Below are 21232 nucleotides of genomic sequence, written 5' to 3'. Positions count from 1 at the left end.
AAGGGGCTGAAGCAGCCTGCTCCCCACCCCCACCTAGCGCCTGCCCCGCATTCTTTTTCAGTGACTTGTAATGGGGAGGGAAGAAGGGAGGGACTTTGCAACTCAGCAACCTCTCCCAGTTTAAGTTGCGCAGAGGTAGCCCTGCCCCGTGTCATAGTTTATGCTTACCTGCCCACTCCACCTGTCTTGTCCCTGCCCAGCCTGGCCTCAACCCCGCCTACCGCCCTCAATGGGGAAGGGACTTGGGTCACCATAAGGAGGGGCCGTGCAGATTTAAATGCTTGTGGCGCGGTGCTCGGGTGTGGAGGGAGCAGAGAGACCGAGGACGCTGCACCAGCCCTGTCACAGCAGGTGGGGACATAAGGGCAGGCTGGGGAAATGATACTGAAACACCTGTGGGAGACAGGGGCCAGGGGCCCCACGTAGATATATTGAGGGACCCAGGGCCCCATTAACCACCCTGGGCAGTCGGAGCTCAGGGTTGGAGGTGGGAAGCCCCTGAGCCCTTGGGACAGACAGGGAAACTGAGGTCCTTGCCACACTGCTATGCAGTTGGGATGTATGGGGGATGGTCTGGAGGTTCCAGCAGAATATGTGGTGTGCTGTTTGGTCCTGCAGGTGGGGTACTCCTTGTACTCCCTTGCAAAAAGTGAGGTTAGTGTGAGACATCCTATGACAGAGACAATTACGCTAACAATCAAGAGGCTTTGGGTGAGGGAGGTGGTGCTGTCCCAAGGAGGAGCTACCAGCTGTCCAGGGTAAGCAGCCACAGGGATGGCCCCTTGGCTGCTATCAGGACCCTTAGGAAGAAGAGGAAGGGAGCAGGGCTGTGTCTCTATCCCCCACCTGCTTATCATGCCAAGCTTGCAACAGGGTCGTTGACTTCTGTCTTTTGGGCAAGGTACAGCTGATGCCCTCTTTCGCACTGCTCACGATGGGGCAGAGGCCAAGTTTTCTGTCTCCGTGTGTGCTGGGCTGAGTCTGCCCAGCCTGGCCTCCTCATTCTGTTCTGACCTAGCTCAGTGCAGCAGCGGTAGCAGCGGGACCCTTGTGTCCATCCTTGTCACAGCCTGGGGTGAGGGCTTACCCTTCAGTGTGGTGACAGGTGGTGTCCGATGCACTAGGGATGCTGACCCACCTGGCTCAGAAATGACCCACTTTCCTCTTGGAGGCTAGAGCAGCCTGTCACCGGTCTCTTCAGAGGCAGGAAGGGCTTATCACTCTCTGCCAGAGGAGTGTGTGCTGCCTGCCTTCCCCAAACTTTTCCCCTAAGTTCTTACATAGGCTTCAGTCCCAGACCTGGGACCCTGATCCTTTATCTTTACCCCCATTTCCTGGGTCTCCTGCCCTCTTCAATGGAGTCCTGTATACTCCTTAAATTCTTGACCCCTGTGTCTGGTTGTTTTCCCAGGCAACCAATGCAGTTGCCAAGTGTCTACTCCTCCACATGCCTGGAAAGGGGCCGGGCCCAGGGAGAGTCATACCAGGTCCAAGGTCACCCACCAACCGTCAGGGAGTGGCTGCCAACCACAGGCTGCACCTCACACACTCCAGAACTCAGTTTCTCAGCCCCGCCCCTTCCCCAGAGTCCCTGCTCTCTGGTTCTTTGTCAGTGGCTTCCCACCCTGAATCTCTTCTTTGTTCAGGGAACTTGAGCTGCGTGCTTAAGCTTGTGTTGGCTTCTCACTCAGGCCTTGCCTTTCCGTATAAAGCGTGCTTGTCAGGGCTGGCTGTCCATGTCCAGGTCAGGAGGCACTCAAGACCCTGCCCTTCTGGCAGTCTCTGTCCCTACGCTAGTCCCAAGGCTCTGTGTCACACCTTTGCTGGACAGTGGACTGCTTGTCCTGGAGTCCCCCTGCCCCATGCTCATCTAACCATATGTCAAGGTCAGGTACTCAGGCTCCACCTCCCTTTGGCCTCTCCCCTGTGCTCTGCCCTGCCCTGGGCAGCACCATGCATGGTTTCCCAAAACTCAATGCTTCACAGTGTTGGGAAGCAGAGTCTGGGATGAGTCATTCGGGGTGGTCTTAGGACACACACGGTCATGGGGGGGGGGGGGACAGGAGGCAGGTTGGTGGGAGAGGCTGGTCCCTGAAAGTAGACAAGTCCAGGCAGCTCTGTGTCTACTACAGTCACACCATGCCTCTGAACCAGTCTCTCGGATACCATTGGGTATCTTTCTGAGGATGTGCAGGAGGAGGTCTATGGGATGGGCCTGGTCCTGTTGTGGCTTTCAGGTCCTGTTGGTCATTTGTTACCTCTAGAAAAAAAAAATGCCATTGACTCACTACAGCTGCTGGCTGGGGTCACTGGGACATGACCAGACCACCTTCCCTGGGAGTCTTCTCTTTGGCCAGAGTCGCTGTATACTCTCATTTACTGTCAGCTGGACTACGAGGACCACTACAACCATGGTCCTCTGCCAATCCCCCTGCCAATCAAGTCTGCCCTCACAAGTATTTCTTCTCTATGGATCCTGGAACTTACTCTTCCAGTGTGAAGACCACTGCTCCTAGGCCTTGATTTCTGGGGCAGGAGAAGACCCTGCACTGGGACCTAGTGCTAGGGATATCCATGGTTTAGAATAGAAATACTATGTCCAAGGGATGGTGCCAAGACGGCAGGGTGTCACCTGGGAGCCGAAGTCTAGGCTGTGCCTTTAACGTTATTGCTACATCCTATCTGCCAGTAGCTTCTGTTGGACAGTGCAAAGGGCCACGGCCAGTTTCACTGACCTCTTGGCCTTCCCCCAGTGGATACCTGATCCTCCATGGTCAAGGAACTCCTTAATTTGTTCTTCCTAAAGATATGAAACAACCATAAAGTATCTCTGTGGCCACACCAAGCTCATATGGGACCCTGGTAATTCTCAGGTTCTAGGAGCTGGTGGGTGTTCCTAGGGTCCAGGTCGCTGTCATAGCATGGTCAGTGAGTGCCTGGCTGAGCTCTCCTCCACTGGAGTTGGGCTGCACCTGTTTCTCTTGGCGTCCATTCTTGCCCAGGAGTTGGGGGCTGGTGGTACCTGTACCCCAGACACTGGATTTGGGCTCCTATTCACACATGGGCCTATGAATAGTCCTTCATAGGGACAGCTGGTCTTCTAACTCTTTCTGGGATTCTCTGTGGCTAGACCCATCTAACTGCCTCTCCTCAGCCTCCTCCATTAGCACCTGATCTTTGTTGTTCTGTGTTTGGGCCATTACCACTTCCTTCCTAATGGATAAGTCAAGACTCATCTAGGAGCCCTGGGCTCAGTCTGTGCCACCAGCACACTGCCAATGCCTGGGCTACTTTCTTTAGAGAGACACCGCCTTCCACGGGCTTCAGCGTCAGTCTCTGTGAAGGTTTGGGCATTCAGGAGTCCTTACTGCTGTGTTCTGTCTGTCCTCTGTTCTAGGAAACCCTCCCCTGCCCAATCTGATTCTTGGCCCATCCCCCACCACCCTCTTGGGTTGGTTTCTGACCTCCTTTCAGGCCCCTAGGCTAAGTTGTGGGAGACAGAAGGCATTGGCCCCTGCAGTGGATAGGCTGACTGAGGAGGGACATTTTCACGGGTACAGGGGCATCGAGGGAGTCTATGGCTTTGAGAGTTTGGGATCAAGATACTCATCCTAAATTAGAGCCCTGACCACCCTGACTTGGGACTTGGCAAAGGGTGGTTCTGCTCTATTTGAGGTTTCCTGTTCTGGTTTGGGGCCCCTAACAACGTAGCTGCTCGGGCCTTCGCCCACAGCTGTTCAACTGGTCACTGCCAGTCTCTGTGGTCTTACCCCTGCCATCTGTGTCTTATATATACTCTTTTTCTATGCCCCACTCTGTGCCCTACAAGCACCTTCCACCCGTGGAGAGCTGTACAGTGGCCCTGAAGCTGGCAGCATGGGTCCCGGGCGCTCTGCTGCAGGCTGGTGGTGGGCACTGCTGACCCTGTCCAGGTGCCTGCCTGCTTGTAGGCCAGAGGCCTGAGACTCTGAGCAGCGGTTTAGCAGTAGGATACCCCAGAAGGCTCAGGACCAGCCCGAGGGAGGGAATGAAGAATGACATTTTTACCAAAGCTATGGCCGGAATGCCATCTCAGTAGTAACCCTAAGGGCCATGGCTTTACAGCCTGCAGAGTCTCCCCCCAATCATGTCAAGGGGCTGAACCTGGCGCAGGCCCTTAGATAGAGCAATTCTCGAAGGGGTCAATGGGACCACCTGCCCATTACCCTCCCTAAGTTGGTCAGTGTCTATTCTACTGAATCACGTGATATCAAAGGCTGACTTATCATCCAGGTAGGCTATGCACCTGCCTTGGGCATGCTGCCCAGCCAGCCAACTTCGCTCCCATTTCCTTGCCTTCCACCTTCCATACGTGGTGTAGGCATTGGTGAGGAGCCTTGAGGTAGCTGATGATAGCATGGAGGGTTCCTGTGCACATGGCATAGAAACCTGGACCTACAGGAGCGGGAAGTCTAGCTGAGAATTGAAGGGATGAGCTTTGAGGTGCCATGGCAAAGCCATGAGGACTTAGAAGAGTGTGAGGTGAACCAGCGGGCAGCCAGCCTGCAGCTGGACCCATTGAAGCATCTTTAAGAACAGAGTAGAAGGGGGATTGTGACGTGTAAGGGCACGAGATGATCTGTATCCAGAAGTACACAGAGCGGGTTATGACTTCAGGACTGGCTGGCTCAAGCTGCAGGTGTAGAGAGCCGAGGATAGCCCAGGAATCTCTTGATTCACTGGACACAGATGGTCAGAGCAGAATCCTTGGTACAGGAGGATCCTGTCTTCAGTGACCAGAGTCAAAGTCTGTCTGCCAAGTTCCTCAATGCAAATGTGTGTCGGGGAGGGGTAGGCAGGCGCCTCCCAAAGTTCATGCAAGGACCAGCCTGGATGAACTTCCAAGCAGAGAGAATGTTCCGGAAATATTGAGGCTGTGAACTAAGAAAGGGCACAGTGTGCAGGCTCAGTCTGCAGGGTGGTTGGTTGTCTTCTCCCTGAGCAAGCCTGCCATCTTCTAGAGATGCCAGGTGCACTGGATTGGAGCCAGTAGGCCTCCAGGATGATCTCATCTTAGTTACATTTGCAGAGATCCTGCTTCCAAATAAGGTTACAGTCACGTCCTGCAGGTTAGGACTTTGAGTTGCCTTTCTGGGCAATCAATTCAGCCCAACTCCAAAGCTTCAAGTCTTGGCAGAAGCTTAGAGACCTGGAGCCAAGTGACCCAGGACCCACACAGGCATGAAGACCCAACATACATCTTCTGCGTCTAGGGCAGGACTGGGGAGGAGTCCCCAAACCAGGGGAGGCCCCAAGCCCTATGCACTAAAAGCCTAGAGGCTTGGAGTAGAGGCCAGATGATGCACAGGAAATCCTGAGAGTAGTTAGCCTCAGGTTCCTGTGTGTTATGAGTACAGTATGCCAGAAATGTGGACAAGCATGTTTGTGTCTTTCTACAGTGTCGGGATTTATTGAACGACAGCAAGTTCACAAGGTTCAGCAGTTTCAAAATGCAAAGAATTTGCCAGGTAATCCCACTGACTCCAGTAATCTGGCCAAGGTGGAGGCAGGCAAGATACTGCTGTCTTAATTACTAAAGCAACCTCTCACACAGCACACAGTGAACGTCTTTATATATTTCTATGTATCTGTGTGGTTTAGAGAATGAACACAATTCAAAGAAGCTGCAGCTGGATTCAAGGAGAGTCCTTGAGGCTCTGAGAGTCTATTGATAAGACGCCAATCAAGGCCAGGAGGGAGCTGCTGCAGTCAGGATTTGAGACCAAAGCCGTAGGGTCTGTGTGGGGAACAACTAAAGCAGGGTTCAAAACCAGGAAATGGCGGGTTCAGGTCTAGGTCCAGAGGGACCAAATGATAGTGGAGCCGGGAGTCAAGTAGGGTGCATCAACAACAGAGGACAGAGTCAAGCAAAAGCTGCGACGACACTTGTGGGGTCCTCTGCCTGCCCATCCTCCATGCACCACCGGGTGCCAGGTGGATGCAAGGCCAGGCCATTGCAGTGTTAGGCGTCCATGACTTTATGGGATTTGGGTGAGGGAATTGTATGCTTTTCTCAGATGGGTATGTCTGATAAGTTCTTGGGCCTGGTTTTCCCTGGTAGTGGTTTTAATACGCCCATGTGTACCTACAGTCACAATTCACGCTGATAAATTTTTATGGTGCCTTCCTTTCTACTCTCGGGAAGAAGCCCTTTCAGCCTGTGTGGAAGCTGGTGCCTGACAGACGGTACTGTTTGTGGACCCACCCAGGGCCTGCAGCCTACTTCCCTCAAAATGGCAAAAGCCAAATTGTAGAATGGCGTCTCCCAGGGCGAGGCGCAACCTGGAAAGACACTGTTTTGTACAGTGTGGTGTAATTTAAACCAGGGCGCAGTCTGATCTCAAAACTGACCATACTGACTCTTGCATTGTCTGAGTTCTTTGGGCAGCCTGTCTTAATCCCTCTTGAAGGGACTTGCAGGTTGGGTCCTTCTCCCACAAACAATGAGATTTGCTCATGCCCTTGGAGGTGCCTTGGGTACCATGAACCTCTGTGGCTGCTCAGGGGTTCGCCTGTTCTCACATCTGGCTGTGGATTTGGGACTCTCTCAGCTTAGATGAACCTGTATCTGACCCCCTGATCCTATCTTTCCCACCTTCCAGGCCACTCAGGGTCCCTGACTGAATCTTTCTATCCCCTACAGGTCACACGTGAACCTTAAGCAAGTTCTGGGCTTCCAGTTGTCCATGATGAACGGCCAACCCCCTTCTCTTGATGTTGTGGTTGCCAATGGCCTTGAGCAACCCATTGCCCCTAAGATCATGAAGCACCAGTTGGGAACCAGCGCCTGTTCCGGGCCCCAAGCAAAGGCTGCGCCACCTCCCACAGCCAGAAGTATTGCTGGGGTGTATGTGGAAGCCTCAGGGCAGACTCGGAGCTTCTACGCTGCCATGAAGCAGGGCCTCCTGCCTACTGGGCTTGGGCTGGCTTTGCTCGAGGCCCAGGCAGCCACTGGAGGCCTTGTAGATCTTGCCCAGGGCCAGATTCTTCCTGTGTCTGAGGCCCTAAGGCAGGATCTGGTGGGACTGGAGCTAAAGGAGAAATTGTTGGCTGCCGAGCGTGCGGTTACTGGCTATCCTGACCCCTACGGAGGAGGAAAGCTGGCCCTCTTCCAGGCCATCAGGAAGGAAGTTGTGGACAGGACCTCGGGCATGAGATGGCTGGAGGCTCAATTAGCTACTGGGGGCCTGGTGGACCCAACCCAAGGAGTGCGAGTGGCCCCAGAGGTAGCCTGCCAGCAGGGCCTTTTAGACAAGGAGACGTGGCTCAGACTGGTGGAGTCAGAGCCCAGCATGGGTGCCCCAGGGTTTTTTGACCCCAACACACAAGAACAGCTGCCATACTGCATGCTGTTGAGTAGGTGTGTGCAAGACCCCAGCTCAGGGCTGCCCCTGTTGCCCTTGAAGCCCACCTTTCGCACCCTGGGTGGCGCAGCCAGTGCATCAGCGCTGCTGGAGGCAGGGGTACTAGATGAGGAGACAGCTCGAGGCCTGCAGGAGGGCACACTAGTGGTGTCGGACGTGGCCACACGCCCTGAGGTGCTGCGCTATCTGGAGGGCACTGGGGGGTTGGCGGGGGTTGTCCTGTTGCCTGGAGGCCACAAGAAGAGCTTCTTCCAAGCTGCAGTTGAACACTTGCTCTCAAAGGGCATTGCAGTGCAGCTCTTAGAGGCTCAGGCTGGCACTCGCACCCTCGTGCACCCAGCCACGGGCCAGCCTCTGTGGGTAGAGGAGGCAGTCAGGGAGGGTCTGGTCGGCCCAGAACTCCATGAGCAGCTCCTGGTTGCAGAGCAGGCAGTGACTGGGTATCATGACCCCTTCAGCGGCTCCCGCATCCCCCTTTTCCAGGCAATGAAGAAGGAGCTTGTGGACAAGCCACTGGCTCTGCGCCTCCTGGATGCCCAGCTGGCCACAGGTGGGCTTATATGCCCAGCTCGCAGGTTCCGGCTGCCCCTGGAGGCTGCCCTGCGCTTTGGCTGCCTGGATGAAGAGACTCAACAGCAGCTCTCTCAGGCAATGAGCTTTTCAGACCCCACCACACATGAGAGTCTTCACTATGAACAGCTGCTGGCCCTCTCTGTCACCGACCCAGAGACAGGGCTTGCTTTCCTGCCTCTCCCTGGAGAGCCCCATGTAAATGAGCCCCAGGGACCCACGTTTATCGATCATGGCACTCGGCAGACCTTGAGCAAGGCCACAACCTCCATCTCTGTAGGAAGGTTCCAGGGCCGTCCTGTATCCCTCTGGGAACTGCTCTTTTCTGAGGCAGTGCCCATTAAACAGAGGGCAGTGCTTGCCCAACAGCACCAGAAGGGGGCCCTGTCAATGGAGGAGCTGGCAGCTGAGCTGAAGGCCATTGTTGAGAAGGCTGCAGCCACTGCCAAAGTCACCTTTGCTGGGTTGAGGGACACTGTGACACCGGGAGAACTGTTGAAGGCTGAGATAATCAACCAGGACCTGTTTGAGCAGCTAGAACGTGGACAGACCTCAGCCCAGGATGTGGGCAGCCTGGACTCAGTGCAGAGGTACCTGCAGGGCACAGGTTGCATTGCAGGCCTGCTGCTGCCTGACTCCCAGGAACGCCTCCGTATCTATGAGGCCCGCAGCAAGGGGCTCCTCAGGCCTGGTACTGCCCTGATTTTGCTTGAGGCCCAGGCTGCCACAGGCTTTATCATTGACCCCAAAGAGAACAAGAGATACTCTGTGGAGGAGGCACTGAGGGCTGGTGTCATTGGGCCTGATGTATATGCAAAGCTGCTGTCTGCAGAACGTGCAGTCACTGGTTACACGGACCCCTACTCTGGGGAGCAGATCTCCCTCTTCCAGGCCATGCAGAGGGACCTCATTGTCAGGGACCATGGCATCCGCCTGCTGGAGGCCCAGATTGCCACTGGTGGTATCATTGACCCTGTGCACAGCCACCGTGTTCCCGTGGACGTGGCCTACCAGCGTGGCTACTTTGACCAGATGCTGAACTCTATCCTGTTGGACCCATCTGATGACACCAAGGGCTTCTTTGACCCCAACACACATGAAAATCTCACCTACCTGCAGCTTCTGGAGCGCTGTGTACATGAGTCTGAGACAGGCTTGCACCTCCTGCCACTTAGTGGTACACGACCCCAGCTGGTAGACAGTGCCACTCGGCAGGCCTTCCAGAATCTACTGCTATCCATAAGATATGGCCGGTTCCGGGGGCAGAGAGTTTCTGCATGGGAGCTCATTAACTCAGAATACTTCAAAGAGGACTGGAGGAGGCAGCTACTGCAACGCTTTCGGCAGCGCAAGGTCACACTGGAGCAGGTCACTCAGTTGCTAGAGAAAGAGATGACAAGATGGACAGACATCACAGTGCCCGCACTACAGGGCCAGGTCACTGCCTACCAGCTCTTAGAGGCCCACATCATCAACCAGGAACTCCTAGACCAGGTGCTGACAGGGGCGGTCAGCCCAGAGTCCCTCCTTCACATGAGTGACGTTCGCAGGTACCTTCAGGGCTCAGGCACCGTGGGTGGTGTGCTGTTACAGCCCTCCAATCGGCGAATCAGTCTCTACCAGGCCATGAAGCAGAAGCTGCTGGCTCCTGGTGTGGCCCTGGCCTTGCTGGAGGCCCAGGCAGCCACTGGAGCTATTACAGACCCCTGCAGTACGAAGAGCCTGACGGTAGACGAGGCTGTGTGCAGGGGAGTGGTGGGAGCAGACGTATATGGCAAGCTGAAACGAGCAGAGCACTCTATCACTGGCTACAGAGACCCCTTTTCTGGAGAAAAGGTGTCCCTGTTCAGGGCCATGAAGAAGGGCCTTGTCCCGAAGGAGCAAGCAACCCGCCTATTAGAGGCCCAGGTGTCCACAGGAGGTGTCATTGATCCCACAACCCACCTCCACCTCCCCATGCCTGTGGCAGTCCAACGGGGCTGCATTGATCAAGAGATGAAGGTGGCCTTGTCCAGCTCTCCTGAGACCTTTCCCACACCTGATGGCCGGGGACACACCAGCTATGCCAAGCTTCTGGAGCAATGTCTCCAGGACAAAGCTTCTGGGCTTCACCTCCTGCCCCTGACAGAAGATGCTCCCGCTATCCCCACTGACACACAGATCCAGGAGACCCTACAGGCATCAGCTAGCACTGAGGATGGTTTGTCCCTCTGGGATCTGCTCACCTCGTGCCACTTCACTGAGGAGCAGCGCAGGGGTTTCCTTGAGGATGTGAGGGTGGGGAAGACTTCCGTGCAGCAGCTACAGGACACCGTGCAGAGCTGGGTGCACGCAGCCAAGCTCCTGGCCCGGACCCGCATCACCGTGCCAGGCCCACGGGGTGAGGTCCCTGCCATTTGGCTACGAGATGCTGGTATTATTACCCAAGAGACACTGGAAGCATTAGCACAGGGCATACAATCACCGGCTGAAGTAGCCAAAGAGCCTGCTGTAAAGGCCTGCCTCTGGGGCACAGGTTGTGTGGCCGGTGTGCTTTTGCAGCCCTCAGGGACCAAGCTGAGCATTGCCCAGGCTGTAAATGATGGCCTTCTGCCCACAGGCCTGGGCCAGCAGCTGCTGCAGGCCCAGGTGGCGTCTGGCTTCCTCATCAACCCGCTAACCAACCAGAGACTGTCAGTGGAGGGGGCAGTGAAGGCCGGCCTGGTGGGCAGGGAGCTGAGTGAACGGCTTCAGCAGGTGGAGAGGGCCGTCACAGGATATTCAGACCCTTATTCAGGCGGCTCCCTTTCTCTCTGGCAAGCCATGGAGAAGGGGCTTGTGCCCAAGAGTGAGGCTTTTCCTCTCCTCCAAGTCCAGCTGGCCACGGGGGGTGTTGTGGACCCTGCCCACGGAGTGCACCTGCCCCAGGCAGTGGCCTGCAAGCTTGGCCTCCTGGACGAGCAGACAAGTCAGGTGCTGACTGCCACTGAGAATGAGAACAAGCTCTTCTTTGACCCCAACTCCCGCGAAAAGGTGACATACCAGCAGCTCAAAGAACTCTGCGTGCTGGACGCCGACACTGGTCTGTGGCTGTTACCACTACCCCAGGACACCGTGCTTGAGGTGGATGACCACACTGCGGTGGCACTGAGGGCTATGAAGGTGCCCATCAGCATGGGAAGGTACAAAGGACACAGCGTGTCACTCTGGGACCTGCTACACTCTGAGTACGTTGGAACCGAAAAGCGGCGGGAGCTGGTAGCACTTTGTTGTTCTGGGCGGGCTGCTGCCCTGCGGCAGGTCATCAATATGGTCACCACCTTGGTGGAGGCTGCAGAGAAGCAGCCCCCACAGGCCACCTTCAAGGGGCTCCGGAAGCAGGTTTCAGCTGGGGACTTGTTTAGGTCCCAGCTGATCAACAAGCAGACACTGGATGAACTCAATCAGGGGAAAAGAACAGTCCAGGAAGTGACAGAGATGGACAGTGTAAGGAGGTCCCTGGAAGGAGGCAACTTCATCGCTGGGGTCTTTATTCAGGGTACAAAAGAGAAGATGAGTATCCCAGAGGCCTTGAGAAGGCATATTCTGAGGCCAGGCACAGCGCTGGTGCTGATGGAGGCGCAGGCAGCCACCGGTTTCATCATTGACCCTGTGGAGAACCGGAAGCTAACTGTAGAGCAGGCCTTCCAGGCAGGGATGTTTGGCAAGGAAACCTATATGAAGCTGTTAGCAGCCGAGCGTGCTGTCACCGGCTACACGGACCCCTACACCGGGGAGCAGATCTCCCTCTTTCAGGCCATGCAGAGGGACCTCATTGTCCGGGACCATGGCATCCGCCTGCTGGAGGCCCAGATTGCCACAGGGGGCATCATCGACCCTGTCCACAGCCATCGCGTGCCTGTGGATGTGGCCTACCAGCGTGGCTACTTCAATGAAGAGATGAACCGCATCTTGGCTGACCCAAGTGATGACACCAAGGGTTTTTTTGACCCCAACACGCATGAGAACCTCACCTACCTGCAGCTGCTGGAGCGCTGTGTGGAGGACCCCGAGACAGGCCTGTACATGCTGGAAATTGTCAAGAAGGGAGAAACCTACACGTACATTGATGAGGCCACAAGGCAAGCTCTGAGATCCAGAACTATGCAGATGTCCACAGGCAAGTTTGCAGGCCAGACAGTGTCTGTGTGGGACCTGCTGTCTTCTCAGTACTTTACGGAAGGAAGGAAAAGAAAGCTCTTGCGGGAGTACAGAGCCCAGAACATAGGGCTAGATAAACTGCTGGAGGTCATCACCTCCACCGTGGAAGAAACAGAGAAGCAAAACCAAAACTTCAAGGTGGCAGGCATCCATGGTGACGTGACTGCTGCAGAACTGTTCAACTCTGGGATCCTTGATAAGAAGACCCTGGATGTGCTTCACAGTGGGGAGCAAGGGTGCCAGGACCTCCGCCAACTGGAGCATGTCAACACCTACCTGGAAGGCAGCAGATGCATTGCTGGAGTCACTGCACCCCTCACCCAGGAGGTAATGAGCTTCTATGAGGCCGGCAGAGAAGAACTGATCCCAGCAGGGTTTGCAGCTCAGTTGCTGGAGGCACAGGCTGCTACTGGGTACCTGATGGATCCCCGTACCCACCAGAGGCTGTGTGTGGATGAGGCCATAGCAGCAGGCCTGGTGGGTGAAGACCTGCGGGAAAGGCTTGAGAATGCAGAGAAGGCAGCAAAGGGCTACAAAGACCCAGCCACAGGCGAGACTATCCCACTGTTCCAGGCCATGGAGAAGAAGCTAGTTAGGCGGGAGGAGGCCCTGAGGCTGTTGGAGGTGCAGGTGGCCACAGGCGGGGTCATCGATCCACGGCACCACCACCGAGTTCCCCTGGAAACAGCCTGCAAGCGAGGCTGTCTGAGCGAGGACACCGTTGTGCTCATTGCTGATCAGAGGCACATGAGGAAAAGGTTTGTGGATCCCAATACACAAGAAAAGGTCACGTACCAGGAGCTGCAGGACAGGTGCCAGAGGGAGGAGAAGTCAGGCTGGGCACTGTTCCCAGTGGCTAAGGACAAAAAGGACATGGAGTATGTTGATGAGGCCACTAAAAGGGCCCTGGAGGCAGAGCAGGTGGAAGTGACTGTGGGGAGGTACAGAGGCCAGAGGCGGTCTGTGTGGGAGCTGCTGAACTCAGAGTATGTGTCGGAGGAGAAAAAGATGGAGCTGGTTAGGATATACAAAGGCGACACAGCCCGGGCACTGCACAGAGTGGTAGAAGTTATTCTACAAATGATTGCAGACAAGGAGGGAAAAGGCAAGCAACTCTGGTTCCGAGGATTACGAACTCAGGTCACAGCAGAGGAACTGCTCAGCTCAGCCGTCATTACCAGACAGACTCTGAAGGACCTGGAAGAAGGAAGAACCACAGTAGACCAGATTGAAAGAAATGAAGATGTGAAAAGATACCTCAAGGGCACCAGCTGCATTGCGGGAGTCCTGGTACCCGTCCAGGGAGAGCCTGGTCGTCAGGAGAAGATGAGCATCTATCAGGCCATGTGGAAGGGCGTGCTGAGACCTGGAACAGCCCTGGTACTGTTGGAGGCCCAGGCTGCCACGGGCTTCATCATTGACCCAGTGCACAACCGCAGACTGTCTGTGGAGGAGGCCGTGGCAGCAGGCGTGGTGGGGGGCGAGGTCCAAGAGAAGCTGCTGTCTGCTGAGCGTGCTGTCACTGGCTACACGGACCCCTACACCGGGGAGCAGATCTCCCTCTTCCAGGCCATGCAAAGGGACCTCATTGTCAAGGACCACGGCATCCGCCTGCTGGAGGCCCAGATAGCCACGGGTGGTGTCATTGACCCAGTACACAGTCACCGTGTGCCCGTGGACGTGGCTTACCAACGTGGCTACTTTGACGAGGAGATGAACAGCATCTTGGCAGACCCTGGGGATGACACCAAGGGCTTCTTTGACCCCAACACACACGAGAACCTCACCTACCTCCAGCTGCTTCGTCGCTGTGTGCGGGACCCAGAGACTGGGTTCTACATGCTGCAGCTGGCGGGAAAGGGCTCCAGTGTGCACCACCTGAGCGAGGAACTGAGACGTGCCCTCCGTGAGGCCAGAGTGACGCCAGGCACGGGCGACTACCAGGGCCAGAGCATCTCTGTCTGGGAGCTTCTCTTCTACCGCGAGGTGCCCGAGGGCCTGCGCCAGGATCTGCTGCGCAGGTACCAAGCTGGCGGGCTGACCGTTCAGGACGTGAGCTCCACCCTCCTCTCATCGCTGGCTCAGGCTGATGACAGTACTCCATATGTGAATCTACAGAAAGTCTTGGGTAAGGCTACCATGAAAATAAAAGTTGGCCATCTCCAGGGAAACCGGGTGCCTTTGTTGGACGTGATGTTGTCCAGCTATGTTAGTGGCAGTACCAGAAAGGAGCTGATGGGCCAGCTAAGCAGTGGGACACTAACTCTGCCAAAACTGACCCAAAGACTCACCACTATCATTGAGGAGGCAGAACACACACAGGAGGCTGAACAACTGAAGGACAGCGTGTCACACCATAGGGAAACCGAAACAGAAAGATCAGGGACCTTCCCCGACATGAGCAAGAAGAACAACAAGGCAGAGACAGCCAGGCAGAACCAGGAACAGGCCCTGCGAGCTGCCACCATGAGCGTACCATGTGGGAAGTTCCAGGGTCAGCCAGTTTCAGTGTGGCAAGTCCTATTCTCATCGTACTTAAGTGAGACCCGCAGAGAGGAGCTCCTTGAGCAGCATCTAGCTGGGTCCCTGGCTCTGCAGGACCTCATCACCATCCTCACCAAGATCATACAAGAAACTGAAGAACAACTCAGCAAAGTGTCCTTCCGTGGCCTGAGACAAACGGTGTCTGCATCCGAGCTGCATACATCTGGAATACTGGACAAAAATACACTACAGGAATTGGCACAAGGAACGAAGACAATGCAGGAGGTGACGGAGATGGACGCTGTCAAACGCTACCTGGAAGGAACCAGCTGCATTGCGGGAGTCCTGGTGCCCGTCAAGGGAGAGCCTGGCCGGCAGGAGAAGATGAGCATCTATCAGGCCATGTGGAAGGGCGTGCTGAGGCCCGGCACAGCCCTGGTACTGCTAGAAGCCCAGGCTGCCACGGGCTTCATCATTGACCCGGTGCACAACCGCAGACTGTCTGTGGAGGAGGCCGTGGCAGCAGGCGTGGTGGGGGGCGAGGTCCAAGAGAAGCTGCTGTCTGCTGAGCGTGCTGTCACCGGCTACACGGACCCCTACACCGGGGAGCAGATCTCCCTCTTCCAGGCGATGCAGAAGGATCTCATTGTAAAGAATCATGGAATTCGCCTGCTGGAAGCCCAGATAGCCACGGGTGGTGTCATTGACCCAGTACACAGTCACCGTGTGCCCGTGCACGTGGCTTATCAACGTGGCTACTTTGACGAGGAGATGAACAGCATCTTGACAGACCCTGGGGATGACACCAAGGGCTTCTTTGACCCCAACACACACGAGAACCTCACCTACCTCCAGCTGCTTCGTCGCTGTGTGCGGGACCCAGAGACTGGGTTCTACATGCTGCAGCTGGCGGGAAAGGGCTCCAGTGTGCACCACCTGAGCGAGGAACTGAGACGTGCCCTCCGTGAGGCCAGAGTGACGCCAGGCACGGGCGACTACCAGGGCCAGAGCATCTCTGTCTGGGAGCTTCTCTTCTACCGCGAGGTGCCCGAGAGCCTGCGCCAGGATCTGCTGCGCAGGTACCAAGCTGGCGGGCTGACCGTTCAGGACGTGAGCTCCACCCTCCTCTCACTGCTGGCCCGAGCCAAGGATGGGAGCCCGCGTGGAGATCCCCAACGAGCCCTGGGTAAGGCCACCATGGAAGTAAAAGTGGGTCGTCTCCGGGGCCCAGAGGTGCCGGTTTGGGATGTTCTGTCCTCCAGCTACGTGAGCAGGGACACCCGGAAGGAGCTGCTGGCCCAGTTCAGCTCTGGGACGCTGACTCTGCCCATGCTGACCCGAAGGCTGACCACCATCATTGAGGAAGCCGAGGAGACTCCGGAGTCCAGTGCGAAGCGGTCTGTGGCCTCTCTTGACCGACAGGAGACAGGGACCTTCCCAGACAAGGAGACGGCTGAGGACAAGGCCGACACTGCCAGGAAGAACCAGGAGCAGGCTCTGCGTGCTGCCACCATGAGCGTCCACCGTGGGCAGTTCCGGGGTGGGCCGGTTTCCGTGTGGCAGGTCCTGTTCTCCTCGTACCTAAGTGAGACCCGCCGGGAGGAGCTCCTTGCCCAGCACCTGGCTGGCACCCTGGGTCTGCAGGACCTCGTCGCCATCCTCACCCAGGTCATCGAGGAGACAGAAGAACGGCTCAGCAAGGTGTCTTTCCCTGGCCTGAGGCGCCAGGTATCCGCGTCCGAGCTGCACACGTCTGGGATCATAGACCCCGAGACCCTGCGGGAACTGGCACAAGGGACCAAGACCCTGCAGGAGGTGACGGAGATGGACTCTGTCAAGCGCTACCTGGAGGGCACCAGCTGCATTGCGGGTGTCCTGGTGCCCGTCCTGGGGGAGCCTGGCCGGCAGGAGAAGATGAGCATCTATCAGGCCATGTGGAAGGGCGTGCTGAGGCCCGGCACAGCCCTGGTACTGCTGGAGGCCCAGGCTGCCACGGGCTTCATCATCGACCCGGTGGGCAACCGCAGGCTGTCTGTGGAGGAGGCCGTGGCAGCAGGCGTGGTGGGGGGCGAGGTCCAAGAGAAGCTGCTGTCTGCTGAGCGTGCTGTCACCGGCTACACGGACCCCTACACCGGGGAGCAGATCTCCCTCTTCCAGGCCATGCAGAGGGACCTCATTGTCAAGGACCACGGCATCCGCCTGCTGGAAGCCCAGATTGCCACGGGAGGGGTCATCGATCCCATGCACAGTCACCGTGTGCCCGTGGACGTGGCTTACCAACGTGGCTACTTTGACGAGGAGATGAACAGCATCTTGGCAGACCCTGGGGATGACACCAAGGGCTTCTTTGACCCCAACACACACGAGAACCTCACCTACCTCCAGCTGCTTCGTCGCTGTGTGCGGGACCCAGAGACTGGGTTCTACATGCTGCAGCTGGCGGGAAAGGGCTCCAGTGTGCACCACCTGAGCGAGGAACTGAGACGTGCCCTCCGTGAGGCCAGAGTGACGCCAGGCACGGGCGACTACCAGGGCCAGAGCATCTCTGTCTGGGAGCTTCTCTTCTACCGCGAGGTGCCCGAGAGCCTGCGCCAGGATCTGCTGCGCAGGTACCAAGCTGGCGGGCTGACCGTTCAGGACGTGAGCTCCACCCTCCTCTCACTGCTGGCCCGAGCCAAGGATGGGAGCCCGCGTGGAGATCCCCAACGAGCCCTGGGTAAGGCCACCATGGAAGTAAAAGTGGGTCGTCTCCGGGGCCCAGAGGTGCCGGTTTGGGACGTTCTGTCCTCCAGCTACGTGAGCAGGGACACCCGGAAGGAGCTGCTGGCCCAGTTCAGCTCTGGGATGCTGACTCTGCCCATGCTGACCCGAAGGCTGACCACCATCATTGAGGAAGCCGAGGAGACTCCGGAGTCCAGTGTGAAGCGGTCTGTGGCCTCTCTTGACCGACAGGAGACAGGGACCTTCCCAGACAAGGAGACGGCTGAGGACAAGGCCGACACTGCCAGGAAGAACCAGGAGCAGGCTCTGCGTGCTGCCACCATGAGCGTCCACCGTGGGCAGTTCCGGGGTGGGCCGGTTTCCGTGTGGCAGGTCCTGTTCTCCTCGTACCTAAGTGAGACCCGCCGGGAGGAGCTCCTTGCCCAGCACCTGGCTGGCACCCTGGGTCTGCAGGACCTCGTCGCCATCCTCACCCAGGTCATCGAGGAGACAGAAGAACGGCTCAGCAAGGTGTCTTTCCCTGGCCTGAGGCGCCAGGTATCCGCGTCCGAGCTGCACACGTCTGGGATCATAGACCCCGAGACCCTGCGGGAACTGGCACAAGGGACCAAGACCCTGCAGGAGGTGACGGAGATGGACTCTGTCAAGCGCTACCTGGAGGGCACCAGCTGCATTGCGGGTGTCCTGGTGCCCGTCCTGGGGGAGCCTGGCCGGCAGGAGAAGATGAGCATCTATCAGGCCATGTGGAAGGGCGTGCTGAGGCCCGGCACAGCCCTGGTACTGCTGGAGGCCCAGGCTGCCACGGGCTTCATCATCGACCCGGTGGGCAACCGCAGGCTGTCTGTGGAGGAGGCCGTGGCAGCAGGCGTGGTGGGGGGCGAGGTCCAAGAGAAGCTGCTGTCTGCTGAGCGTGCTGTCACCGGCTACACGGACCCCTACACCGGGGAGCAGATCTCCCTCTTCCAGGCCATGCAGAGGGACCTCATTGTCAAGGACCACGGCATCCGCCTGCTGGAAGCCCAGATTGCCACGGGAGGGGTCATCGATCCCATGCACAGTCACCGTGTGCCCGTGGACGTGGCTTACCAACGTGGCTACTTTGACGAGGAGATGAACAGCATCTTGGCAGACCCTGGGGATGACACCAAGGGCTTCTTTGACCCCAACACACACGAGAACCTCACCTACCTCCAGCTGCTTCGTCGCTGTGTGCGGGACCCAGAGACTGGGTTCTACATGCTGCAGCTGGCGGGAAAGGGCTCCAGTGTGCACCACCTGAGTGAGGAACTGAGACGTGCCCTCCGTGAGGCCAGAGTGACGCCAGGCACGGGCGACTACCAGGGCCAGAGCATCTCTGTCTGGGAGCTTCTCTTCTACCGCGAGGTGCCCGAGAGCCTGCGCCAGGATCTGCTGCGCAGGTACCAAGCTGGCGGGCTGACCGTTCAGGACGTGAGCTCCACCCTCCTCTCACTGCTGGCCCGAGCCAAGGATGGGAGCCCGCGTGGAGATCCCCAACGAGCCCTGGGTAAGGCCACCATGGAAGTAAAAGTGGGTCGTCTCCGGGGCCCAGAGGTGCCGGTTTGGGACGTTCTGTCCTCCAGCTACGTGAGCAGGGACACCCGGAAGGAGCTGCTGGCCCAGTTCAGCTCTGGGACGCTGACTCTGCCCATGCTGACCCGAAGGCTGACCACCATCATTGAGGAAGCCGAGGAGACTCCGGAGTCCAGTGCGAAGCGGTCTGTGGCCTCTCTTGACCGACAGGAGACAGGGACCTTCCCAGACAAGGAGACGGCTGAGGACAAGGCCGACACTGCCAGGAAGAACCAGGAGCAGGCTCTGCGTGCTGCCACCATGAGCGTCCACCGTGGGCAGTTCCGGGGTGGGCCGGTTTCCGTGTGGCAGGTCCTGTTCTCCTCGTACCTAAGTGAGACCCGCCGGGAGGAGCTCCTTGCCCAGCACCTGGCTGGCACCCTGGGTCTGCAGGACCTCGTCGCCATCCTCACCCAGGTCATCGAGGAGACAGAAGAACGGCTCAGCAAGGTGTCTTTCCCTGGCCTGAGGCGCCAGGTATCCGCGTCCGAGCTGCACACGTCTGGGATCATAGACCCCGAGACCCTGCGGGAACTGGCACAAGGGACCAAGACCCTGCAGGAGGTGACGGAGATGGACTCTGTCAAGCGCTACCTGGAGGGCACCAGCTGCATTGCGGGTGTCCTGGTGCCCGTTAAGGGAGAGCCTGGTCGTCAGGAGAAGATGAGCATCTATCAGGCCATGTGGAAGGGCGTGCTGAGGCCCGGCACAGCCCTGGTACTGCTGGAGGCCCAGGCTGCCACGGGCTTCATCATCGACCCGGTGGGCAACCGCAGACTGTCTGTGGAGGAGGCCGTGGCAGCAGGCGTGGTGGGGGGCGAGATCCAAGAGAAGCTGCTGTCTGCTGAGCGTGCTGTCACCGGCTACACGGACCCCTACACCGGGGAGCAGATCTCCCTCTTCCAGGCCATGCAGAAGGACCTCATTGTTAAGAACCATGGCATTCGCCTGCTGGAGGCCCAGATTGCTACTGGTGGTGTAATTGACCCTGTGCACAGCCACCGTGTGCCCGTGGACGTGGCCTACCAACGTGGCTACTTTGACGAGGAGATGAACAGCATCTTGGCAGATCCAGGTGATGATACCAAGGGCTTCTTTGACCCCAACACACACGAGAACCTCACGTACCTTCAGCTTTTGCAGAGAGCCATTCCTGACCCTGAAACTGGATTATTGTTTCTCTCCCTCTCTAAGCGTTGAATATTTCTGTTTTGTTTTTTTTCTCAAAAATACTGCATTTTTTGCATAGTCTTTTGTTCTGATTGTTATTGTCTTTGTATACTTTTTTATTCCTCTTCATCAGGGTTTCATTTTAGGTTATTCTCATCATTCTAACATCCTTGCCTCTGTTTTTGTTTTTTTGTTTGTTTGTGTTCTCATATGTCCTCCTTGTTTCTGCTGGTTTTCCTCCACTATTTTTTTTCTCTTTCTTTTGACTCTTTCTGTTTTTGTTTTGGTGGGCTCATGGCCTTGGGAGGAGTGGTTTACTACAATCTCTCCCTGTATTCTAGGCAGCCCCATGATCACCCACCATGTCCTCTACACTGTTCTCAACCCACCTGTGATCTTCTTTCCTTCATCTCCTAAACCGTGGGAGTGTAGGTGGGATTGTAGGTTTAAGTCACCATGTTTGTCAAAACTCTTTCACATTTTAAATATGGGCACTCGGCATGTGATGTGTCCTGGTTTGTCTCTGTATTTAGCACAACGTTGCTTATCTTCTCTCCATGTGCCTCTGAATCATCTCGGTAGTTCATTGTATTTCAGTTTTTAGTGCATACATGTCTTTTGATAATAAATGAATTTCTGACAATAAAATGAATTTTGCAGGGACTCGTTTCCCTCGAGCTAAAGTGTCTGTTTCAGTAGCATTGGCTGCACTACTGTCCCCTGTATTTCTCTCCCTTCATTGTGTGCTAAGTTTGTTACCATCTCCTGTGTACAGCTCCATCTGTGGGTCACCCCCGCCCCAGTAGTGACTAGCTAAGCAACTGCCCTGGCAGATAATTTGCCAGATATTTTTATTTATGACCGGAATTCCCATTATCTGGAATGATTTGAGGCTTTGATTTTGCTTTATGGAGAAAATGGTTTATTTTGACTCCAAATTTGGATGAGTCTAAGGCAAGGTTTTCCTCCGGTTGTGGCTTTTCTGCTGGCAGAGTCTCAAAGTGGTGCAGGATAGACCAACGAAGTGACAAGGGTGAAGTAGCTGGGGCTGCAGAGATGGTTCAGAGGCTGAGAGAACTTGGCTGTTCTTTCGGAGGACCTGGGTTTGATTCACC

General features: G+C 56.6%; 1 protein-coding gene across 1 annotated transcript; it reads left to right on the top strand.

Annotated features, from left to right (window-relative positions):
* The first annotated feature begins 250 nt into the window (after positions 1 to 250).
* Eppk1 (epiplakin 1) lies at positions 251 to 20800 on the top strand. Its single transcript, XM_087898871.1, has 2 exons — positions 251 to 351; positions 6683 to 20800. Exons 1-2 carry the CDS (start codon positions 278 to 280, stop codon positions 20145 to 20147), a joined length of 13539 nt encoding a protein of 4512 aa, XP_087754997.1. The 5' UTR covers positions 251 to 277; the 3' UTR covers positions 20148 to 20800.
* Positions 20801 to 21232: the final 432 nt, after the last annotated feature.

This window comes from Myodes glareolus, chromosome 19 (genome assembly GCF_982192425.1).
Source record: "Myodes glareolus chromosome 19, mMyoGla1.1, whole genome shotgun sequence".
Taxonomy (NCBI): domain Eukaryota; kingdom Metazoa; phylum Chordata; class Mammalia; order Rodentia; family Cricetidae; genus Myodes; species Myodes glareolus.
Note: the sequence above shows the minus strand (reverse complement) of the source record. Positions and strands in the feature narration are given on the sequence as shown.

Excerpts from the sequence above, each read along its gene's own strand:
- Eppk1 (XM_087898871.1), top strand. The coding sequence starts at position 278 with ATGCTTGTGGCGCGGTGCTCGGGTGTGGAGGGAGCAGAGAGACCGAGG. Across the intron at positions 352-6,682 it reads CACCAGCCCTGTCACAGCAG|GTCACACGTGAACCTTAAGC; the intron begins GTGGGGACATAA and ends TATCCCCTACAG.